This window comes from Nipponia nippon, unplaced genomic scaffold, assembly GCF_047370975.1.
Source record: "Nipponia nippon isolate SJK-2023a ecotype South Korea unplaced genomic scaffold, ASM4737097v1 scaffold_5, whole genome shotgun sequence".
Classification (NCBI taxonomy): domain Eukaryota; kingdom Metazoa; phylum Chordata; class Aves; order Pelecaniformes; family Threskiornithidae; genus Nipponia; species Nipponia nippon.
In genome coordinates, this window is record NW_028262369.1 from 15502736 (window position 1) to 15527245 (window position 24510).

At 55.6% G+C, this 24510-nt stretch overlaps 2 protein-coding genes across 2 annotated transcripts; one reads left to right on the forward strand and one right to left on the reverse strand.

Moving 5' to 3' along the window:
• Positions 1-9607: 9607 nt before the first annotated feature.
• Positions 9608-13956, forward strand: MED9 (mediator complex subunit 9). Its single transcript, XM_087733488.1, has 2 exons — positions 9608-9829; positions 13146-13956. The coding sequence occupies exons 1-2, from the start codon at positions 9666-9668 to the stop codon at positions 13360-13362; spliced, it is 381 nt and encodes a 126-aa protein (XP_087589614.1). The 5' UTR covers positions 9608-9665; the 3' UTR covers positions 13363-13956.
• Positions 13957-15864: 1908 nt separating this feature from the next.
• RASD1 (ras related dexamethasone induced 1) lies at positions 15865-17925 on the reverse strand. Its single transcript, XM_009467819.2, has 2 exons — positions 17511-17925; positions 15865-17225 (listed from the first exon to the last, which is right to left on the reverse strand). The coding sequence occupies exons 1-2, from the start codon at positions 17794-17796 to the stop codon at positions 16675-16677; spliced, it is 837 nt and encodes a 278-aa protein (XP_009466094.1). The 5' UTR covers positions 17797-17925; the 3' UTR covers positions 15865-16674.
• Between the last annotated feature and the right edge of the window lie 6585 nt (positions 17926-24510).

Sequence of the window (24510 nt, forward strand, 5' to 3'; positions counted from 1 at the left end):
ACCACGAGGGTCCTGCTGGATCATGGGGACGGTGCCTTCCCTCCTGGCCCCCCAAAAGCCCCCTCTGGGCAGCAGCAGAGGCTATTTCAGTACAAAACCTACCCCAGCCCCAAAAGCTCGACCTGATATGAAAGGCAGCGTGTTGTAGTTCCCAGAGGTGTAACATACAGTCACCAACAGAACAAGCTCATGGTGCTAAATTAGCATCTTCGCCTCTCTAGGGTGGCCCAGGCCCTGGCACATACCAAATCCTGTGACCTGGGATGGCAACCCTGGCAGCGAGCAGGGCTAAGAGTGAAGTGCAGGTTGCATGGGGTGCTGGGGGACCCATCCCCATCACCCCTTCCCCTCACAGCCCTTGGGAGCCAGAGGGGGTCCCCGGGCAGGGCTGCCTCCTCTCTGCCTTCCACAGCCAGAGGGTTTTGGCAGAGGGCTCCCACGCAACTCTCCCCAAGCCCTGCCAGCGAGCAGGCTTTGCTATGTGGCCAGCTCCATCCAAGGCTGTCACAGCCCAGATCCATCCACGCCGCAGCCCCGTGGCACCAGGGAGGCTGACAGCTTCGTGCTCCCAGCCCAGATGCGCCGCTTATCTCTCCCCTCTCTTGCCCTGAGACATTTTTTCCTCTCTCTCCTTTCCCAGCCAGCCCATAGGGCTCTTATCTCAAGCTCCAAATCACCCTTTCCCAAGGCATGCTCAGCAGCATCCTTTGCAAACCCATCTCCAGGGGCTTGTGCATGGCATTAGGGGCACAAGTGACAAACAGGCAGGAAACCCCTTTTGCCTTAAGTCGTTGTGCCACATTGATGTCCCCAAACCCCTTCCAGCCGCCAAGGCAGGGTATGGCAAAGGCAGCTTGGCCGCAGTCCCAGGGCATAGACATGGTCCAGTGGCAAGGAGGCGATGCTGGGCATGGGGGTCGTGCCCTGTGACTGCAGCCAAGCTGCCTTCGCCATACCCTGTCTTGGCGGCTGGAAGGGGTTTGGGGAAGGAAAAATGGTGTTTGGAAGCTTCTGCAAGCCTGAGGAGCCTGGAGGGTTAACTCGAGGTGTGCTGCTCAGAGAACAGGGTTCGCACTTGACAGTCAGCTGCAGCCTCCTGGTTTGTGGAGAATAAATAAAAAGCAACCAAGAAGCAGAGACCAAGGCTGGGCTGGGAGCTGTGGGATGGGATGGGATGGGATGGGATGGGATGGGATGGGATGGGATGGGATGGGATGGACAGCTTCTGCTGATGCTGCCCCAAAACTGCATGTTTGTGAGCATGAGCAGAGCAGGGATCCTGCAGCCGGCTACTCAATACATCCTGCGACACTGAGCAATTACCAGCAGCCATGCCAGGTGCTGGTCAGGATGCCGGGAGTGAAGCACCGTGCTCTCAGCTTGCTCAAATGCTCGCTCCTGCTGCCAAGTGAGCCTCGTGCATCAGAGCAGCCTCAGCCATGGTCGGCCCTGCCCGGGAGGTGGCAAGTTCCCGGGTCTTGCAGAGCACTTGTTGGTAGAGGAGAAATCAATGCCCAGTCAGGGGTTTCTGCTGCATGGCTGGTTCATCCGCCCTGTCGCCCGGGGGGAGAGGGTGACATTTGCTGCAGTCCCAGCCTGGGCCACATGTCTCGCCAGCATGGAGCAGGTCTGCCCTGTGCAACAGCATGGGGAGGCTGCGGCAAGCCCTGCTGTGTGCAATGGCATTGCTCAAAACGAGGGGCACCACGGGACCGAGACCAAGAGCAACATGGTGTGTTTGAGAATGCACACAGCTCGTTACACTGAGCAGCGGCCGTGCACTGTAAGGGCGATTCCTTCCTAGCTTGGTTTCTAAGGGGAGGAGGTTTCTGTCTGCTCCTCTGCCAGCTCCCCGCTGCAATTGCCCGGTTTGTGAGCCTGTTAGCTAGTTGAAAACATCACAAAATTTAGCAATGGGTGGAAAAGAGGGACCTTGGAGATCCCCCATCCTCCGGAGCTCATGGAGATCAGTGCCTGTGGGATGGAGAGGTTCAAACCGCTGCCCTCACCGGGGGAAGGCTGGAGCAGGAGCCCACCGCGTCGGCAAGGAAATGAGCCCGCAGGTTCCCGGTGTGGGAGTAGCTCTGCATGCACACACACACATGCATGTATTTGCATGTATATGTGTGCCTGCATGTGCATATGCTTGTGTGCATCCATATATGTGCATGTCCACATGTGTGCACGTGCGTCTCCAGGCCCTGTGTCTTGCAGGGACAATGTTGTGTCCAGGTGGGAGAAACACCTTTGGAGACATGACTCCCTGGGGATTTGGCCGTGTTTCATCAGCACACCAAAAATCCCACGTTTGCACACCCTCATGTCCAGGCTGCCTCTTGGGAATAGTCCCTGGCCTGTGCCTTGTCCCAAAGCACGCTTGCAAACCAGCGCTGCTGTCAGTGGGGGCTCGGTGCAGGGGCTTTGCTTCAGGTGGCCAGATCCAGCCTGGGTCAGCCCCTCCTGGCCCAGAGGAGCCGCTTTTCGCCCCTGAAATAGCAACTCAGATGATGCTCTCGGCAGCTGGGGATGATGATGCAAAATGCTTGTTATCCAGCAGGAACAGTTAGACTTATGGCAATTATCTCTGCCGTTGCTGAGAGATGTCGGAACAGGCTGGCTGGCAGCCAGCTCCTGGTGTAATCCCTGGGCAGGAGAGACGCACGCCCAGCATTGCCAGCAGCTGACATTGCCATGGAGGAAGAGCAAAATGCAGCAGGAGCATCCGAAGAGCCTCCTGCAGTGCCAGGAGGGCCGGTTTTGCGCAGGAGTGAGAGCAAGGACGGGTTAGTGTTTATCTGAAAACCAAATGCCTCTCTCTAATGACATTTGTTTGCATTCAGTTTAATGATGAAATGGACTGAGCCACACTGGGTTTAGAAGATGGTGTTATGGACTGAATTGCTTCGTGTGATGCTCCGGCCTCCCTCTCTGCCGGCTGCTGTCGCAGAAGCCAGGCTGGGCTCAGCTTCATCTGCAAGGCAGAAATGGGCAAAAGTTGGCTCCAAGCTGGATCAAGCCATGGGCACACGATGGTCACCAAGCTGGGCAACAGCTGCTGAGCTGAGCTTTAGAGCACGTTCCTTTGGGGGAAAAAGTCAGGCTTCTGGCTGAGAAATGCCCATGGGATAAAGGCATAAAGGACAACTTCACTCATTTCTCAAGTCAGAAAAACAAGGAGGGTCTTTCTTTTCCCCCTCGACATTGTTTGAAAACCTTATTTTGATGCTGCTAGAATGAAGCAAGCCCTGCTCCCCGACAGCTGTTCGGAGTGAAAACCCCAAACCAATCCCAGCCCGATAAACAACTCCTCCTTGGATAAATCAGTGTGGCCAGGATGGCGAGAAAGCTTTTGGGCAGGATGGGACATGGCTGAGCACCAGATCACCAGCCGATCCCTGAGGGGTGGCCAGGAGCGAGGGAGTGGGAGCTGGAGGGATGTGGGGAGCCTGCTCTAGGAAAACCCAGGCCATTTTCCATTGAAAACTTTATCTGAGGCAAGCATGCCACCACATCTTGGCTTTGTGTGTGCCGCAAGAGCCAGCAAAATTCCTAGGCAAGTTTAGCTACCTGGTCAGCAAAACCTCTCTGATACGCTTTGTTTATTAGCAGCTAAATATTAAACCCTTGGCAAACAGGGCTCCTTGGGGCCAGGGACATGTGACCGTGACAAGCTGCCCCGCAGGCTGCCAGCCCCAAAAACGGGCGAGGAGGGAGACAGGCTGCTCCAGCCAGGGGGATGGCAGCACCCTGGGGGTCTGGGCTCAGCTGTGGTTGCCAAAGGGAGCCCAGGCCTGGGAGGAGGAAGGCTCACCAAAACACTGCTCTCGCCATGGCCATGGCTCTGCAGAAATGCACCTTTCCCCAGGTCAGGAGAAGGATTAAATGGTTTCCCGCTGGAGCTGGATGGAGATTTCTCTATCTCCCAGCGCCTTGATTTGCAAGAGAGACGTGTCTCCCATGACGCCAGCACTGCCCCAGAAACCCACTGCTCTGGCATATAAAACTGTATTCTTCAAGGAGACCTGATTCATCTTGCAAAGCCCATGTAAAATTTGTCTGTTTTCAGTAATTAGGCCAATTATAGCGAAATGGTATTTGCAATTCAAGCAAAGGACAGGCTGAAATCTTAACCTGATGCCTTTTCGGTGGTGCCAAAACAGAGTCCAAACAAAGCTCCTTTCCTCTCCCCCTGTGTTAAGTAACCAAAGAGCAACATTTTGAAGTGCTCAGACAGCAGGTAATGGCTTTTCCTGCCACACTTGAAGAGAACCTGACAAACACACAAACAAAGCTTGACCCACTTTAGCAGAATAAGAACTACACCAGGAAAGGGAGCAGGGATTTCAATAAAGTCCTTAACGCGGCCCCATTAGCAAGTCTCCGCTACATGCATCCAGATAAATTTATCTCGACAAGTCTGTCCTCTGAACAGAGCGAGCTGTGAAACCCCCATTGTGCCCATGCGCCGGGCAGCGCTGCTCTGGGACTCACGGATGCACGAGCACAGGGACGCACGAGCACAGGGATGCACGCAGGGATGCACACACACACAGGGATGCACACATATGTGCTGTCCCACTCCACCACCTTCCCGATGCACAGGGAGTGCATCCAGGGGGTGAGGAAAGCAATCCTTGCCCAGGCCGGGCACTGGGCACTGGTGCAGGCTCTTGCAGCATTGCTTCAAAACCATGATTGCGTATCGAGAGTGCAAGCGCAGCTGCCTCGTGTGTTTCGAGGCACGTGTTTTGTGGCTAACTCATTATTTGTAAATAATGGCAGGGACGTTGCTGAGTCACCACGCTGCAAGTGAGAGCCAGCAGGGATCCAGGCCTGGTTTTGTCCCATGATAACAGGGGCACTTCCCTCTGCAGGGGTAGGTGTCCTCAGGGACACCCCAAATTCACACTCCAAGCTCCTGCCTTGTTCCTGCAAAGTGAGTTTCGCCCCTTTGCACTGGGTGGAAACTGAGGCTGGGAGTGCTGAAGTGCAGCACTGGGATGACCGGGTGGGACCCTGCAGGGACTGGTGGCTCCCAGGACCCACCATCCCAAGATGCCCCACAGGCACAGCGCTGCACGACGGAGGCAGTGAGCTTCAGAGCCACTTGCGCCTGGAGACGGGCCAGGCTGGAGGCTGCGGCTGACCCAGCTGCGTGTTTTCCTGGATCCATGTTTCTGCATAGCTGACCTTACGCAAGAAGCTCTCCGTGCTCCCCTTGCCCACGCACTGGCTTGGGTGCCTCCCCCGGGGTGGCATGTGGCCTGGGCCAGCCTCTGTGTTTGCTCCGTGGTGGGGTGGCATCAGTGAACATCATGAGATCGCTGGACACTCCCTGTGCCCTTGAATCGTCCCCATTCTCCCCCTCGAGGCTCGGTGTGCCAAAGCACTGGCCTTCATGGCCAGACCAATGCCCTGCAGCTCCGACACCCAACCCAGAGCTACAAGCAGCTTGGCCAAAACTCCTATGCCACCTCTTGTCCCAGGCTCTGTCCTGTATGCCGGGCTCCCTGGGAGAGGCAGCCATGCTCCTCGAGGACGGCATCTCCCAGGCCATGGATCAACGGCCCTCCGCCCCATGGCATCCCCAGGATGGGGCATTGCAGGGTTTCCCCAGCAGGCAGCGGCTCTGCTGAAGCATGGTGAGCTCCAGGAGGCACTGGGGTGCTTTGGACATGTTTGGTGCTGCTTGTTCACACCAGCTGGATGTTAAACCCTGATGGTACCTGGGGCACCAGCAGCTCTGGGAACACGGGCTGGTGCAGGGCTGCATGTCTGGGGGCACCCAGACCTCCAGGGCCTAAATCTCTCTGGCTAAAACAGTGCTTCAAAGGATGAAGCTTGCCTGATGACCTCTCCATTCCCATCAGCACCTCTGAGGAGTGAGGGACACCAGGGCCCTGAAATGGTCCCTGAATGACGCCAGGAGTCAAGATGAGGCAGAGCCTGAGACCAAATTCCCATCTGGTCAAAATTAGGGGGATCCTGGCAAGAAACCTGAGCAGTTGCAGGATCACAGCCATGGCCCATGGAAAGGGCTAACGTTTCTGTGCTGCTGACCACAGCCAAGAGCTGGAGCTATAACTTCTTATTCCTATCGCCCCATGCCAGGCGGCCGCAACCCTGACAACACCTTCCCAACTTAGCAATACAGTCTTATTCCACCACAGCAGCTCAGCAAGACTTAAAAAAATAGAAAATTCAGGCTGATGATGCAGTGCAGGGGCAGGAGGAAGAGAAAACGTTCAACCTGGTGGTAGCCGCATAGTAAAAAATGATAACAGAGCTGGTGGCAACAGCACAACAAGCTCCAGATGGTCCGGCAGCGAGAAGCGGAGCCCAGTGAAATGCCAGACCATCAGTATAAAAACGTCAAGTCATTGTAAGGAAACGGTGAAAAGCACAGAGTCACCTGGTGCTGAATTAAATAACTGGTGATAAATCCCTCAGAAGTTACCTCTGGAAGCAGACAAGAGGTGATATTTGAATAGAAATAACAGGAAAAAAAAAAGTAACATTGGTATTGTAAAGGAAACAGGCAATAACAGAAGAGGCTCTGAATACAGACTATTTGATCAGCTGGGGCTTAGGATAACGGGTTAACCAAATGTTTGGGTGAGCAGTGAGCGTACATGATGGCTTTAAGATGCAGGAGATCAGATGGTTTGGAAACATTTGCACATTTCAGAAACTGGCTGTCCAGCAAGGGAATTATACAAAGAGCCACAATCAAATGCATACTGAGGAAAAACAGGTTGATCATTTGCACTTCAGGTTTATTACCAAATCCAGGGGGAAAATTATTCTCTTCATTCAATGCTAAGCAGCTTTGTTCGTGCTTTAGCTGCCTCACTCGGAGTTCTCACAGGTCATTCATTCAAGTCCTTCTGCTGAGGATCTGACAGTGGGTGAAAAAATCCAGACTGAAAATTAGGAAGAACTGCAGACCAACACCAGCTCCACATGAGAACAGTGGATGGTCAGACACGGCCCTTCTGTCCGAGATGGAGACCCCAACAGGACTGCAAAGTGATGTGGAAGGGGAAAGACCATGTTGGTGGCGATGTCTATTAGGAACTGCATTACAAGGATGTAACCCAGGTCATCAAATAGTCACGCCATGGGGACAACAGTCTCACGGCTTGGAGCTCCACAAGGGCAGGTGAAGGTTAGGGCACACCAGCACTGCTCCTCAGCTGAGGTCAACACTTGTCTGCATGCCCAAAAGCACGTCTCCTCTTCCCGCCCCAACCGGTCAGCTGGATCTCACCTCTCCCTGCAGTCCTCACCACGGATATGGACACACCGTCATGGTATAGCCAACAGCTCTACTGTGCCCCTTGCACAGGCTGACACTCAAATGGTGAACACAGTCTCATCCGACCAATTCACCAGCATGTTCAGTGATGGAGGGGCCTGTTGAACCACAACCCTACTGCAAAACATCTTTGCTCTCCCCTGGACTTGCCACGAGACATGACAAGCCCCAAAGGACAGAGGTGGGTCACCTGAGAGAGCTGGAGGAGCTGTTCCCACGAGAAAGGGAAGGTGAGAGGCAGGGACGGGGAGGAACGCCAACTAGATAAAGCTGTGTGTTCCAGCTGCTGTGGGAACACGTGACCCAAAATGGGAACTGAATGGCACAAATAAATGCTGACTGACAGCGCTTTAGGTACGGCTGAATGGTATCTGCGTGTTGTTACCTGCTCTAACGACTGCCTGACTCACCCATCAGAGGCAGGCGTCCAGCAGCCTAGCAATTAGCCGCCCTCCTCCATAAAGTCAAGGGGAGAGTTAAAACCAGCACAGTACAGAGGAAAGTGTCCCCCACGGAGTCTGAATCAAACCTCGCTTTAGAAACAGCCCATAAAAAGTGACAGAAATGAACCTCTCGGCTCAGCCCCACGCAAAGGACACAGCATCCTGTGCCTCCCGCTTGGCTCAGTCAAGGACCATAAATACCACCAGCCTCCCTGCAGGGATCTGCTCAGCGGGACCTGGGCTCCCCTGGGCTCCTTCGCACATTCCGGCACCAGTGCCCGAGCTGGGATCTATTCCTGACAGTAGGAACAAAGTGAGCGATTGCATCTGCTATATTTAGAGCAAACAGTCAATACTCCGTGTGTTTAAATGGTTACCAGCATTCTCATTTGATATATAAATAGCCTCTGTTTGCTTTTCAAAAGAAATCGGTTTAAAAGAGAAAATTGCCTTCCAAGTCATCCTCAGCCCATAAATGTTGAGCAGGGGGGCCTATTTCAAGTGAAAAATTAAATCATGCATTTTCTCTAAGCTAACGCAGGAAGAAAAACTCATGACTGTGGCTGGTATTATTAGCACTGCAATCCTTTGTGTTGATAGAGGGGTTTAAACACAGCGGCAGCAGTTTGCTGAAGCAAACTCTGAGGCCGTTTGGTGCAGAGGGGCATCATCCTCCACCTCCCAGCCTCAACCGCATGCCATCTCGAGCCGCGTCTTCTACCCGCAGGTCAGTCACGCCAGAGCCCCGTTTCTTCCCCCTCTCCCAGCTTCACAGGGTTCCCAGCCCTGACACCAAATTTCTGTCTCTCTTCCTCCAGATTCCTCCAGTTTGCAGCCCAGGCTCTGAGCCAACACTCCAGCTTGCTTTCCCTCTGACTGATGTCAGCCGTGCTTCCTCCCTTGGGCAGAAAGCCTGGTCCTGCGTAAGCTTTTGTCTTTAAGGCATTACAAAGACCATGTCCCCGTCACTCAGCCCCCTCAACATATTGTCCCCAATTGCATTAGAGTAAAACTAAGGACACCAACTAATGAAAAACCACAGCAGAAAGCTGGGATCTAAGACACCAAAACCCTGCTGTGGTTATTGATTTAACACAGAATAATGCAATTTTTCCCCTAAGATTTGGCTCAAAAGGGAGGGACGCACGCAGGCTTGGGACACCGATCTGAGCGCTCCGAGGGGCTGGGAGCTGCTGCCAGGCCAGCGTGGGATGGTTCCTGCGACCCCTTCTCCTTGCCGTGCCCTTGGGGTGCGGGACCCCACACTCTGTCCTTCCTCCGGCCTCCCACATAGAGCTGGGTCCTGCACAGGGCAATGCGCCAGCAGGGTGTGTGGGGCTCAGGAGGGAGTGGGGATTGCTGGGGGGTCACAGGGGCACAGCCCAAGCTCAGGCCCAGGCCCAGCCTCAGCCCAAGCTCAGGCTTAGGCCCAGGCCAAGCCCTGGCTCCAACCCTAGCTCAGACCCAGACCCAGACCCAGACCTGGCTCAGGCTCAGGCCCAGGCCCAAGCTCAAGTTCAGACCCAAGTTCAGGGGAAGGCCCAGGCCCAGGCCTATACCCAAGCCTAGACCCAAGCTCAGGGGAAGGCTGAGCTCAGACCCTGGCACAAGCCGAGGCCCAAGCTCAGGGGAAGGCCCAGGCCAGACCCTGGTGCAGTCACAGGCCCAGGCCCAGGCCCAAGCTCAAGGAAAGGCCTGGCCAAACCCCAGCACAGGCCCATGCCCAAGCGCAGGGAAAGGCCCAGCCCAGGCCCCAGCGTAGGCCTAGACCCAGGCCCAAGCTCAGGGGAAGGCCCAGCCCAGGCCCCGGCGCAGGCGGCCGGCGGGGCGGTGCGACGTGGCCGAGCCCCGCCCCGCTCCGCTCCGTCACTGCGCGGCGCCGCGGCCGCCGACCGGGGTCCGCCATGGCCTCGGGGGGCGCCGCTGCCCGAACCGCCGAGGAGCCGCCGCCAGCCGAGCCGCCCGCCGAGCAGAAGCCGCCGCCGCTGCTGCCGCCGCCGCCGCCGCCGCCGCCGCCCGCGCAGGAGGAGTTCTCCTTCCTGCCGCTCGTCCACGACATCATCAAATGGTAACGGCGGCCGCGGCCACCGGGCCTCCCCCCGCCCCGCCGGCCCCCGGCCCCCCCCGCCGGGCACCGCATGGCAGGAGCAGCCCTGCACCGGGCCCGGCCCGGGTCCCTCATCCCTGCTCCAGCCACCCCCCTCCCATGGCGCTGTCTGACCCCCAGCGTCCTCGGGGTGCCCTGGGTGGGGAGCAGGGCTATGGGGTCCCCCCTCGAATGATGCTTTCCCACCCTCAGCATCCTCAGAGTGCCCTGGACAGGGAGCGGGGCAATGGGATCCCCCTCTAATGATGTTCTTCAGCCCTCAACATCCCTGGGGTTCCCTGGATGGGGAGCAGGGCAATGGGGGCACCCCTCTAGTGATGCTCTCCCAACTTCCCATCATCTACTTTGCCCTTTTTCTCACAGCAATAGTTCCTGGGAAGAGCATCAGAGGGAGCTGGCACAGCCCCAAGTGCATCTCCGCTCCCAGTCACGCCAATACCCGGGTGGTGTTTGGGTCACCTGGGCAGTGCGGGTGCTCCGATGGCCCAGGTACACTGCCCCACCATTAACACCCAGGAGCAGGAGCGTTGTATTTGCACTGGGTTGTTGCCCCGGGTAACTATACTGCTTGGCTGATAACAGCCTCAGAGTACAGGCAGTACTGGGGCAGGAATGCAGCCCATTGCTGGGGAGTCATAAAAAGGAGGATGACTTCTGCAGTGGTACAGGTTAAATTGTTCTCTTCCCAGTTCAAAATCAGAACTGTCAGGGTAAAAGATACTTGTAGAAGGATCCTGGCAACTGGGATGTTTCTGGCCCAGGATAACCCCTTCAGAGATGCTTGTCTGAGGTCCCGGTAGGGGCTCTTCCATGAACATCCATCCAGGCCAGCTCCGTGCTCTCACCTGGGCACACTGCGGGGTGAGGCGGAGGGTGTGGGAAGCATGAATTCCCATGTTACTGGTTGTGGGCCTGGCTGCCTTTTCCCTGTGCGCTTATTTAGGAGCTGAGGCTGGTTTGTGTCCTGCTGATGTTTCACTTGTATCAAGCATGTCTGAACGGTGAGAGACGTTCACTCTTAAGGACTCTGCAGCCTGAGAGCCATGGCAAGGAAGAACTGAATACCCCCTTACACACCGGTTCGAATACAGAACAGGCATGAGAACGCAAATGCTCTGATTTCCCTCAGTCTCCCCATTGTGCTGGAGGTGGGCAATTACTCCCGGCCTCGATTCTGCCTGATCTGTCCAGACCACAGAAGTGAGGCTAAACCCATTGCCAGGTTCGTACATGTACATACGCAAAGTGGGCAGTAGCCATGGGCTGAGACCTCCCACATTCCTACATGTCACCGAGCAGGTCATGGTGACCCGCAGACGACAGTCCCTAGGATATCTTGTGCTCTGTCCCACTGAGCCACCCACTCCTGCTACCCAGCTACGTCCCTCGGCCTCGCCACGGCATTTCCTGGGTGGCTTGAGCAGACGTAGGTATGCTAAGCAGTGCTGCAGACGGGTAGGACCGCAGAGGCAAGCGGTGGGATGTGTTGCCTCATGTCCCTGACAGATGGCAAACATATTATCCTTTAACACAGCCGCTAGTTGCAGCGCCCAGCCCTGCTGTTTTGACACTGACTCAGCTGTGAAGACACATCTCCAAGGTGACTCTGTGCTCGGGAGCGAGGATGTATCGTGGAAATTTGCTTACATTCAAGGACACATGCTCTTTCCTGTTGTTTGGGTCCCAAGAAAGTTTTTCCAAGCAGGGCGTGCTGATATTTTCACCCTTGTACAGTCAAATGGCGTTGCTGCTGAGGTCCCAGTGCATGGCTCCACCAATGGTGGGTTGTGCTGGTGTAATGAAGAACACCATGCCTGAAGGGAGGTCTTACGTGCAGTCCGTCAGCACAGGCTGTGGTTGGACGTTGCGTTGAATCCTGTGTTACTGCAGGCAGCTGCGGTCTCTTCCCACACCTCCTCACCCCTGCCTGTCCATGCCCTCAAAGAGAGAGTCACTTCAGCAGCTGGATTCAGCAGGAAAACCACCCATCAGAAAAAAAACCCAAACCTGACGTAATTGTTCCTTTGGATTAACCAGCTGGACAGGCAGCCGTCAGTTCTCTAATTGTGGGGAAGGGAACAAGACTTGGGGAGACCTGGAGCGGGGAGGACGTCCCTCTCAAAGCCAGCCTGCAGCTATCCTAGATTAAAGGCGGTGTCAACCCATCTTTCCCCAGACGTGCCATGGGGTTGTGTGTGTGCCTGTATTTTTCCACTGCAAACCTGACCGTGAATGCCTGCATAATGGGGATACATTATAGTACCAGCTGCAGTTTTATTTAGAAGGGAGTAATGAATATTTTGTTCCAACAGGCTTTTTAAATGAACAGGGCCCATCTGGTTAAAAGTTTTGCTCTAAGCCATGTCACGATTCCCCAAAGTTATAATCGAGCACCTCTCTGCCCTGGTCATGCCAAGCGGATTTATTTTTAGGTCTGGCTATCGAACAGGCTCCCAGTTTTCAAAGACCATTAGAATCCCACTCTCGTTATTAACAGGCGCCCTGGAAGCGGAGACTCGCTTTTGCCTGAAATCGGTAAAACTTCTCACTGGTGCCAACAAAGCTGAGGCAGATACTAATGAGGGTTTGAGGGCAGATGCTGCCTCAGACAACACTGATCCTTGAAAAGCACAGAGCTGGCTGCAGAACCAATTGTGCTGCTCTTGAAAAAAAAAATAAGCTGTCGCTTCTCTTTTATTAGGTATACATCCCCAGAGAGTCATTTTAAAGCTCCAAAGTACCGCTTTCTCTGCCATTGGATACTCTGATACTTTGGGGACCAGTTTCTATTTTCCGCTGTCAAGCTGTTTGACTGCATTGATTTTTTTGTATTACAGCAGCAACAGGTCACAGATGAGAATGAGATATTTTTTTCCAGGTGCCTACACAGAACACATGTATGTAATCTTACCTTCCCCAAAGAGAGATACGGGAGTTCAAACAGAGGGAGAATTTAGCCCGCCTCATGGTAATGTTTTAAAGCTGCAGACCAGCTCCTAACCCGATTGGTGGGTCCTGAGGTAACTGGATTGTGTGCTGGAAATTAGCAGCAAACCAGTTTGCCCTAGAGGCTACCCAGTCTGTATATCTATCTGTGTCCATGTTATTGGGATAGGTGAATTAGGTGTGTGTAGTAGCTACATACCAAGACCAAAAGTTTCCTGGTGAACTCCAGTTTAAGCCCTGGTTGTACTGGAAATGACAGTCGCCCCCCGTGGGCTGAAGGGACGTTCCTATAGGAGAATTCAACAATGTCTCGATTTTCTGTCCTCTGCAGCATGGACAAGGACAGCCAGGATGTTCACCAGGTGCTGAATGAGCTGAAGAACAAGTTCCAGGAGATGAGGAAGCTGATCAGCTCCATGCCCGGCATCGGTGTGAGCCCAGAGCAGCAGCAGCAGCAGCTGCAGAACCTGCGGGAGCAGGTCCGGACCAAAAATGAACTGCTGCAGAAGTACAAGAGCCTTTGCATGTTTGAAATCCCCAAGGAGTAGGAAGGGCGCAGCTCTGCTCTCTGGGTCCGAGATACCTCCTCTTCTGGCTGAACAGGAGAGAAAAAGGTGGCAGAAGTTTACTTTTCCTTCTTTTATGCTTTTTTTGGTCTGAACTTGTGTCTGTGTGGAACACAGGCATGTGACACTGAACCAGAACACTGTGTGCTTCACATATGATGATTACAGCAGTATGTTCACTTTGATCTGCTGTAGGACTGTGCATTTATATATGCATCTCTCCTGGTTTCTCTTGGGGTGGTGTGGGTTTTTTTACATTCAACCAAGCAGGAGACACTGTTTTCTCCTCGCTAAGGGTCAAAGTACCTGCTGGTTAACTTCAACAAGAAAAAGAGGGCATTTTCTGCAATTTTTTTCATGTCTGAACTGACACAAGTGGCCAGATATCAAAAGGGAGCATAAGAGGGAAGCGTGAGTTATTTGGCTCTGCTCCTGGAAAGAGTCTCTGGGGCACTTTCCAGTCTGCGTGTGTTGAAAGAGGAATGATTGCTTTCAATTACTTTTGTATTTCTCTCCCTCTCTTTTTAAACAAGTGATGGCTGTGTCTGAGATGAGTAAAGATTTAGAAATTCCAAACTGCTCCTCTTGTGTGTTCACTGAGTGGATGTGGGCTGAGCAGGGGCCGGGATTTGGCAGCACAGAGGATGTGCATAGCCTGGGCCCAGCTCCTGTGTCGTTACATTGCTTTTTTGGAAGCAGGGTGACTTGGAAGAGCAAAGCAGGGACTGCCAGGGGAGTGGATGTCGGTAGGCTTTGGGTGCGTAAATCTCCTTGGGCAAATGCAGCTTCTAGGCAGTACACTAGGCATCTTGCTCTTAAAACAGAGGAAGGGCAAGCAGGATCAAAACAAAGGGCACAAATGACAAGAGCTTTTAGTTATTCCATACGTGACAGAATTCAGGCTCAACAGGACGGGTCAGTTCCACAGCCGAAGTGCTCCAGGGGCTTCCCATAAACACAAGCACTTGAGCGGCTTGAACATTTGCCAGCGGCTGATGGAAAGCTCTCAAATGTTGATTCGCATTCAGATGGATCTCGGGGCTCCCCTGCCCTCTGTCCTCCTGCTGTCAGCTCTTACAGTGGCAGATGACAACCTGGTAAGCAGTGCTGCATCTCGCCGTCTAACAAAAGATGTGACGGGACCTTGAATTTCACGGTTCTCTGAATAATGCTGAAAGATGGGGCAGGCCAGTAGTGGAACAGGTGAAAAACCAGCTAGTGAAATACAGTATCTGTTGAGAGCCAGCGTCCGAAGGCAGGTAGCACTCGTGCCTTCCAAAGAAGAGAAGCGAGGTCTGTTTGGGTAGGGTTTTCCTTTCCTAAACCAAAAGGCAAGTAATTCTGCTCATTGGGAGCTGGGATGGTTGCAACACACCTGTAGCCTAGAGATTACTCTGTCCCCACTGGAATACTTTACCAGCACTTTCTTTGGGAAGGTGCCAGTGTGTAAACTCTGAGTAAAGCAGAACACCAAGATAAATAAAGCACAATGTACACTCTTTTTATTACTGAGATTACCTTTCTGCCAGCCGTTGCCTGTCCCAGCTCAATAAATTCTTGTGTCTCATGCCTGGATGGTGGTTTCCCTTTTTTTGCCAGTTGCTGTTCCTGTGAAATCAGGGTGTACACGGAGCTGGAAGAAACAACGTGTTTCCAAAGAACTGTCTGGCACTTAGCACAGGAACAAGTTAACTCTGTCAACCTGAATCCAAGTTTCAAATGAAACTGAAGCAGATTGGTTTGCAGTCTCACTCACCCACCTTAGTCTTGTGGCTTTGATAGAGTTTTTTTGCCATTAATATGTATTAAATGTAGATTTCTTCTGCCGCTTGGAGGGGGAACGGGGGCTGAAAATGAACTGAAACAGAAGCTGGAGCCAGGGAGAGCTGTTCTTTGAAGTGCTTTCCCCTTTCCCTTTCACTTCTAGCAATGGTTACTGTGACTTGTTATTAGGGAGAGATTAAAAACAATCAGATGCAAAGGTGACCTTTCGAGCAAAGTACTTCCTTTACTCATATTGCAAAACAAAAACAATATCCCGGACGGGGTGCAAATGAATCACTCTCTGTTGACATCATTAAAGTGTGCTTAGTTTATCGGGAAAAAGCATGAAACACAATCAGCTCTTTATAATGAAGTGATGTCAGTTTGCTCGGTTTCTGCAGTGAGCGACGTGCCAATGCCCGGCGTGTCATGGGGCTGGCGGGATCGTAACTCGGCATTAGTGAAGTGAGGAAAGAGTCCTGGCTCGGTGACCCGTTTGAGTAACGAACTCTGCGCCTGGCCCCTTGTTACCCCGTGTGGCAAGAAATCGGCTACTTGCAGAGACTGAAACCTTTGCACTGGGAGTCGGAGAAAATGGGGTAATAAAGGGATTGACTTGAGAGGCCGCTTTTAGCACCTCAGAGCTGGGCTCAGGTCTCGGTTTAACAGGATTTGGTTTTGCTATGGGGCTGGGCAAGGAAGCAAAAGCAAACCCACAGATGTAATTTTAAAAAGATTTTATTAATTTGTAGAAAAAATAAAACATCAAGTTTCACCCACGGTAGAAACACTTGAAGATTTTTTGTTCGTGTCAATGACAACCAATACCTACATAAAGTGCCTATTATTTTCTTACTTAAAAAACCCTTCCCACTCCCCCCACCCTCCCCAAATCTTGCAAATCAGACAAGACAAATGTAAACAAGAGTCAGTTTTTTGGTCCATCGGGGCTGTAACTCTGCAATGTCTTTGCAACAGGAGCATCTTCTGCACGTGTTTTGCAGGCACAGATGAACACACAACACAGAGCCAGAGTCCGTGCACAGCTTCTCAAGTTTAAAAAAAACAACAACAACAACAAAAAACCAACCCCAAAGCCCCAGGCAGGCGCTGGCAGGCCTCTGCCCTCCCTCCTGAAGGCAGTGCCTGAGGCTGGGTGGTTTGGGAGGGAAAGAAAAACCAAGGTCTGTGCCCTCCACGCTCATCCTCCCACCTGGCCGCCCAGCAGCTCACCCTTTCCCTGTCTCTCTGCCCAGAGGAGGCTGCTCCCAGCGACACCCCCTCTCCTGCCCTCCAAAGCCTCCCCCTTCACATCCCTCGCTCCCAAAATGCACCCCCGGGGGAGGGAGCCGATGAAAGCGATCCCTCGGGAGGAGGGAGGCTGGGGAAGAGGCGACCCCTTCTCTGCCCGGGTGGGCACCTACCCACCCTCCTGCCTGCCCAAAGTCAGTTAGGAAACGAGCATCTTTCCCCACTCCCTTCCTTCCTTCTTTCCTTCCTTCCTTCCCGTCGCGGGGCGAGCGGGGGCTCCTAGCTGATCACGCAGCGGTCCTTCTCCTTGCTGTGCCCGCCACCGATGGCTTTCTCCCGGATGTACATGAGGTCGCTGTGGACGCTGGGTCGCCGGGCGAAGGGGGCCACGATGCCGTACGCCTCCTCCGTGCTGCCCCGGCCCCCCTCTTTTAGCAGCTTTTTGCCTTTCAGCGCCTTCTTATGCAGGATGTCACAGTACTGGACCGAAACCTTGCGGTGCAGGTCGGGGCTCATCTCGCTGGGCAGCTTGGCCATGGCGAAGAGCGCCTGGAACATCTGGTCCAGGCTGCTGTTCTTCTTGGCCGAGATCTCGAAGTAGGCGCATTTTTTGGGGTCCCCTCCCACCAGCTGCTCGATCTCCCGGGGCTGCACCTCCCGGTAAAAGTCCCGGTCGCCCTTGTTGCCGCAGATGACCAGGGGCACCTCTATGTTCTCCTTGGTTTTGTTCTTCAGGCACGACTTGGTCTCCAGGATTTGCTGCTTCAGGCGCTGCACCTCCTCAAAGGAGTCCCGGTTGTCCAGGCTGAACACGAGGATGAACACGTCTCCTGGGGACAAAGAGGGAACGTGAGACGGCTGCAGGGACGGGGACACAGACAGAGACCCGCTGCCTAAGCCATACAGAGACCCGGGGAGGGAAGGACCGGGCAGCACCTCGGTCCCGCGTCCTCCCATCCACCCCGTGCAGGGAGCAAAGTTGCCCACTATGTGCACACACAAAATCCCACCTCCCTCCTCCCGGGACTGGAGAAACATCCCCAAACTGGGCAAGAAAGCCTGAAATCTGGCAAAGGAACTCCCCCCCTTCCTCCTGGTGCTCCCCAGCCAAGTACCTGTGAGGATGGAGAGGCGGCGCATGGCTGGGAAGGGGTGGTTGCCCGACGTGTCCAGGATGTCGAGCTGGTAGACCTCGCCGCGGATGCTGTAGAACTTGCGGTGGAAGTCCTCGATGGTGGGCGTGTATTGCTCCTCGAAGCGGCCGGTGAGGAAGCGCGAGACGATGGCCGTCTTGCCCACCTTGGAGGAGCCCAGGATGACCATGCGGTAGCAGTTCTTGGCGGGGATGCTCAGCTCGGCCTCGCTGGGACACATCTTCTTGATCATCGCTGCCAGTTTCATTGAAGCCGGCGAAGGGGCAGCTCGCACCGAGAGGAAGGAGGATGAAGAGGAGGAGGAGGAGGAGGAAGGCGCTGTCTGCCCGGCTGTTCAGCCCCTCTCCCCTCGCAGGAAAGGCCGGTGTCAGCTCTGCACGGCCGCCGCCGCCGCCGCGTTTTATGGAGGCGGCAGCGACCGCCCCTGGGCGCGTCACGGCCCGGGGCGGCGGCGGCTGAGTCAGCGCGCGGCTCCGCGCCCGGCCCCGCGCCCGGCCCGCGCCGCCCGCCTCCCGCCGCGCCCCGGACGGGCTCCCGGTGCCGCACAGCACGGGCCGCTGGCAGCCCGCTTCGGGCTCCCGGTGCCGCACAGCCCGGCCCCGTTTGCAGCCCGGTTTGGGCTCCCGGTGCTGCACAGCCCCGGCCCCGCTTGCAGCCCGGTTGGGGCTCCCGGTGCTGTGCAGCCCCGTCCCGCTTGCAGCCCGGTAGGAGCTGCCAGTGCTGCACAGCCCGGTCCCGTTTTCAGCCCGCTTCGCACTCCCGGTGCTTGACAGCCTAGTCCCGTTTGCAGCCAGGTTTGCACTGCCTGTGCTCTGCCAGCCGGACCCTTTGCAGTCCCGACCGGGCTCCTGGTGCTGCACAGCCCCGTCCCGTTTGCAGCCCGGTTCCCACCCCCGGTTCTGCACAGCCCGGCCCCGGTCGCAGCCCGGTCCGGGCTCCGGGTCCCGTTTGCAAGCCGACCCCTGTGTAGCTCAGCTCCGGTACCCGGTGCTTTGTATCCGTCCCGTTCGCAGCCCGGTGCGGGCTCCCGGCGCCCTGCAGCCGGCTCGGGGCTCCCGGGGCTCCGCACGCCCTGCAGCGGGGTCGCCCCGAGCGGGAGCCCTTTGCCAGCCGCGCTGCCTGGGTGCAGGGACCGGGGGCGGGGGGTACCGGGGGGTCCCAGCCCGCTCTCCGGCGTGGTTTTGCTCCGTTTTACACTTGCTCTCGGTGCAGGAGCGGGTGTGCAGGCAGAAAGACGGCAGGAAAGACCCTGTACGGTGTGTGCTCGGGGCAGGGGACGGCAAGAGAGAGGAATCTCCGTCCCACCGAGCACTGCAGCCCGGTCGGAGCCCCGACCCCAGCCCCGACCCCAGCCCCAGCCCGGCCGCAGGGCGCGGAGCGCGGCGCCGCCGCAGCGCCGACTCCCCCGCTAGGGGGCGGGCGAGGGCCCGGCGGGCAGCGCGCGGGCAGGTCGGGCAGCGCGCGGGCAGACTGCCCCGGGCAGGGCTGGGGAAGCTCGACCTGCGGGCATGAGGGCCCTGCAGCCCCTGTGGGGCCGGGGGGGGGGGGGGGGGGGGGCTGCCAGGAGGAGGAGGAGGATGCTCAGAGGGATGCAGGCGCAGTGCAGGCAGCAGGGTTGCTCCCGGGGCGGGCAGGGTGCAATGGTGCTTCTTCATACCGGGGCCTGATCTTGTCGGGTGCTGAGCTGCTGGGTCTCACTGGAGCGGGACGCGAGGGCCGGCCCAGACAGCCCCCCCGGGCCCCGGGCACAGCAGGGCTGCAGCGTGCTCGGCCGAACCAGCATCTTCTGAGACAGCGGCACGCAGGCAATAGTCCTCGGGGAAACGGGAGTGGTGCTGTGCTGGGGGATCTCTGTGCCATCACGGAGTGAGAGACGAGGCCCAGGAAAAGCCAAGCTCCTCTTTCACATCAGGCTGATGAGAAAGTTTGAATAAAAATAAAAACTGTGAGGATCTATTAGAAAAAAAACTTAGCGGAAGGTGGTGTTTCAATAAGGTTCAGGATAGCAGAAGCCTCACCTGCAACACTGAGAGGGACCTCAGGGACAGCTAGAACACACAAATTCGTGGAGCACGGTGCATTTCATCAGCACCCCTTGAGAAAGGGATGCTGTCTCCCCCGAGCGTAGTCTCACACTTGGACATTAATTTAAACACTGTCTGAAGGTTTACAGAGGAATTGCAGTTGTCTGTGGGGTGGAAGGGAGCAGCGGTTTAAACAGCCCCTTGCAGCCCCATCCCTGCCTGCAGGGAAGGACCCTGCCCGGCAGCGGAGGCACAAGGACGCTTTGGGGAGAGAAAGTGGGACAGCTTCCCATGTGTATTGATCCGTGTGCCAGGCAGCGAAGAGGTTTAATAGCCGATTACAGAGCACAAATGCATCACCCCAAAATAACAAAAAGATCATTTAATTGAAGCGGTTGATGGAAAACAACAGGGGGAATAGGAAGCACCGACCTCTGGGGGACAGACAAATCGAATATCTCGATTGGTGTTTATTGTTAACCGTACAACTATTCATCGTGCCAGGAATGGGTAAAAATTCAAAGCCTACTCTTAGGTTAACAGGCTTCAGTGATGGAATATCTATTTGCTCCCTCCAAAAGGCTCTTTGGCGACAGCAAAGGCAGAGCAGGCCACAAGGCAGATGTGCCGCCGGGATCCCGTGGGCTCGGCTCAGGGGCGCGGGGTGCGACTGGAGCCACCCTGCCGGGGACCCCCGGGGGCAAGGGCAGGGATCCCAGGCAGGCAGCGGAGAGCTGATGGCTGCGGGAGTTCCCGGGGAGAGGACGTGGGCGCTGCCTGCGCTGTCCCAGAGCCCAGCTCCTCGCAGCGTCACGCAGAGCCTGAGGAGAGGAGCATTACGAGTCATTAGGCTGAGTCCCCCCAAGATCATCTAGAAACTCATCTCCTGGTGGAAGCAGAGCACATTTGCTGGGAGCTGGCTGCCAGTGATGGATGATAAAGGATCCACCTCACTGCGAGGCAAAGCCTTCCCACGGTTATGACTCTGTTAAAAATCACCACCTATTTCTGACCTGACTGCAAATAGCTTGAGTCTTAAGCAGGGGCAGATAAAACAGCATTTTCCCCCACGGCTGCTGTACCGCCTGTGCAGAGTTTGACCCTGCCGTTTGCAGGGTGTTTTGCTCCTCGCCCAGTTTTGGAGGATACAGGCTCTTTGCTCGCTCACGCAGCTGCTCGGTACAACGAGAGCCTCAGGCAGGCTGCTGTGCACGAAACCCAGCGACCACAGACACCTTTAATGGAATCAAACATCTTCAGTACAGATCATTCCCTGGTTTCTTGCTATTTCTCTCCTTATTTGCACCTTCCCAGGTTTACCAGCCACCTGCCAATGAACAAAACCCGCCCGGCAGCCGTGAGCAAGTGGCTGAGGAAAGGAAATTCCACGAAAGTCACACAAACATCCCAGCGACAGAACACGCGGCTCCCCAGAGTCTGGCTTGGACGAACTGTGCAAGCAGCAAAATAGAGCTCACAGCAGCAACAGCCTCTGCAAAAATGTAGGAAGCAAAATGTACCAGGAGGCAGGAGCGCGGATCGTGCCGCCCGGCCCAGGGACAGGCGAGTGGGGGGATACTTGGAAAAGAACAATTACATCAGAACATGACTTTGATTTCTGAGCATGCTGCGGAGCTGGGAAGTATCGTCATCCCGGGGTCGAGCCGGCCTGGGTTTATGGCTGGGTCCTATGGGTCCAAGCGGCAAGAAAGACAACACTGGAACAGCCGTTTTGTGCCTTTCCCGCTCCGGCACATACAGACCCCGCGGCCTCTCCCGGGCACAGAGAGCAGCATATCCAGCATGAGCTCGTTATCTTTGCTGTTAAGATGCTTCATGTCCTACCAAGGGCTTGTCCTCTGTGCAGCAGCCCTCACCCCAGCCCGGCTTTCCTGGCTCCCCAATTCCTGCTTTTCTCCCCCAGGACAGGGACTTGTTCTTCAGACAGGGACCCTCTCCCTGTTTGGTGTACAGCACCCCAGCGTGCTGCTCGTTAGCCCGCTCACAAAGAACCAGCGTGGGCTGTGCATTTCCCAGCGGTTGCTGGCAAACAGCGGGGTCTTGTGGGACCCCAAATCCTGCCCTGGCTGCTCTCCTAGGACGGGAGAAGGAGCGAGGGGGCGGAGGAAGAGGGGAGCAGCTGGGTAGGGAAAGGAAGGGAGGCTTTAGCTATAGCTCTTGCTTGTCCCCCTGGGGAAAAGCATCTGATTAAATCAAGATGCAACATCCAGGGTTGCTATTTATTCCCTATATTATTAGCTTGTCTCATTTTATTAAATCTCCTTTAAGGCTTTTCAAAAGAAGCACATAATTCACAACATATAATTTTTCCCAGATGAGATATGATGCAGAAGCAGGCTGCTCTGTCGCTGGGGACCAGGGGGTGGGTTTATTTGTTTCCTTCCCCACCCCCTACTTCTTTAGGAACACTTTTCATGTCTCTTGATTCCTTTTAGCATTTGGGATTTGATTAAGAGAATTTGAAAGCCTGAGACATGTCTCAAATCCCCAATTCCTTGAGTCATCCAGGCAAGGGGCGGTGAGAGCTCCCTTGGAGACACCATCCCTGCACCCGGCACGATGCAGCTCCCGGAGCAGGCTTGTGCCGTGCCGTAGTCTCCGGACTTTCTGCATCTGTTCCCCTTCTCCCATCTTTGGTGTGTGCTTGCTGAAATAAACTTGCCAAAAACCCACAGCAGGGGCTGAACGCCCGTATTGCGGTGCAGAGCCGGGGAAGCAGCACAGTCCAGTAGATCGCTCGGTGCTGCTGCTTTCCTTACTGGCAGCACAAACATGCGTCGGACGGCTGAACACATGGCGAGAGCTGGGGTTTTGGTGGCACTGCTCTGCAGGAGGGTTGGCTTTGTTGATCGGCCACCCTGGGGATGGTGCCCCACTCTCCTGCCATGGAAACATGTTCCCTCTGAGTGCACCGAGATGACTTTAACTCATTGTCAATAACCATGCGGCACAGCTGGGTCAAGAGCAGAACTGAGGTTCCCTGAGCCAGAAGCACCCTGGGAATCCTCTGCTCCTGGTTTCCATCCCATCTCATGCCATCCTCTCGCCCGCGGTTCACTCGAAGGCAGCAGCATCCCACCAGCATCTGGCAGAGACAAAGGCATTTGCGTGTCCTGGATGTGTCCCCAAACTCCGGCACCTTCTGCTCCCTGCAAAAGAGCAGCAGCCTCCCTGGGATTAGAGAGAAATGTCACCTGTAACTGGAGATGGGCAGCAACTGGGCTCAGAATATAGGGCGCGGGGGAGAGGGAGGCTCGGTGACCCCGGTGGATGCTTTGCTACAGATTTCAGGAGTGTTCCCATGGAAATAGTGATGGCTGCTGGGGTTATAGGACAAAAATAAAAGCCCAGGAGGAGGCAGGGAGCCAGCTAGGCAGCGACAGGCTGGAGCTGGCAGAGGGATGCACAGCCGGTGCTGAGGGCTCGGAGCCTGGAGGTGTTTCGTGTCTGGGTCCTGCATCCACCCCTGCTGCTTCAGTCGTGGGGTCCAGACGGGGCTGATGCCAGCACAGGACTGGAGGCTGTGGCAGAGTTTGGGACTGGGGGGCTTGAGCTGGGCAAGGGCTGAGCCTCGCTCCATGCTGGTGCCCAAATCGAGGACACTGGAGGCTCCCGCAATGCTCAGCCCTGGCGCAGCAGCAAAGCAGAGCCACGGGCAGACCCCTGCCCTGACATCGCCTTCCCGGAGGGCTCTGCCTGCTCTGTCTCCGTCCTGCAAGCTCAATTCAGAAAGGAGCCACGCTCGGTAAACAATTCCCCTCCGAAGGAAATGCAACATGGAAAAAGCAGCACATTCCTACTTTTTTTTTTTTTTTAAATAAGATCCAAGGAGGATGCGGTGCAGCATGGCCAGCTCACCAGGCTGTCCCGGGGCGGCTTTTTAGTGTGCAGATTAAAGAAAACAGCCTCGTAACTTGTCCTCTGGCACATGGCGGGAGCTCCGTGCGTAAAGGCCCCCGGGGTGGAGGGCGGAGGTGGGCTGGGGCCGGGGCGGCTTGGATGGCGTCTCCGTGCTGTCCCCGGCAGGAGGGATGCGAAGGGCGGGGGGACGGTGGGCACGGGGGGATGGTGGGCACAGGGTGCGCTGCTCTCCTGGCGCTGGGGGTCGTTTTGAAGCATCCCCTGGGCACCCACGAGACGGGGGCTGCCTGCATCTGCAGACCCAGAGCAGGAGCCTGCCAGCAGTGCCCATGCGGCTCAACCCCGGCTCTGCCAAGGCAGGACGGATCCTGGTCCTGCCCCAGGCATTTGTTTGGGCTCCAATGCCGGTGGTTCCTACCTGGAAATATCTTCCTACCAGGGCATTCTTCCCATTGCATTTGTGACCATTTAAAGCTAAGACTGCTTTCCCTGTGCAGCAGGGATAGAGGAGGCTGGTTTATTCCCCTGTAAAGTCCTTTGTGTCCCCCATCTGCCTTCTCTGGATTAAGGGGTCCCCAATAAAGTAGTCAGTGCCCAAACTGCCCCTAAAAGCCCCCATACCAACTCTGCTCAAAGCTTGTCTTTGATTTTGCATCAAATCCCAATCGCTGGCAAAGAAGCCTGTCTCCTCTGCCCACCGAACGGCTGTGCTGAGGTTCAGCCTCGGCGTTGGGACGGGTGCGGGAGCCACCGCCAGAGCCTGAGCCCCCATTTCCCTCCGTCTTCCTGAACAGCAAAAGTGCAGACTCAGCAAGCTGGGCCTGGCAGTAGCCCAGCGGGAATTGTGACTTCTCCATCGCTCCACCGATGTGACCCAGGCTGCCTTGATTGCTCTGTATGTTTATTCTCTGTTCCTGGCTGATCATGTGTGTTTGCCACGTAAGGGCCAGTGGCCGTCCCTCCCCTGGGTGAAGGCAGTGCAGCTTCACTGGGCGAAAGCAAACATGGGCGCAGGGTTACGGGTGGTCACAACAGAGGGCAGGGCCTTTGGGGAC

What these genes read in the sequence shown, in the direction of transcription:
- RASD1 (XM_009467819.2), bottom strand. Translation starts at nt 17,796, where the DNA reads ATGAAACTGGCAGCGATGATCAAGAAGATGTGTCCCAGCGAGGCCGAG. An exon ending in CCGCCTCTCCATCCTCACAG is followed by an intron (nt 17,226 to 17,510) that starts GTACTTGGCTGG and finishes CTTTGTCCCCAG; the next exon opens with GAGACGTGTTCATCCTCGTG.
- MED9 (XM_087733488.1), top strand. Translation starts at nt 9,666, where the DNA reads ATGGCCTCGGGGGGCGCCGCTGCCCGAACCGCCGAGGAGCCGCCGCCA. An exon ending in GTCCACGACATCATCAAATG is followed by an intron (nt 9,830 to 13,145) that starts GTAACGGCGGCC and finishes TGTCCTCTGCAG; the next exon opens with CATGGACAAGGACAGCCAGG.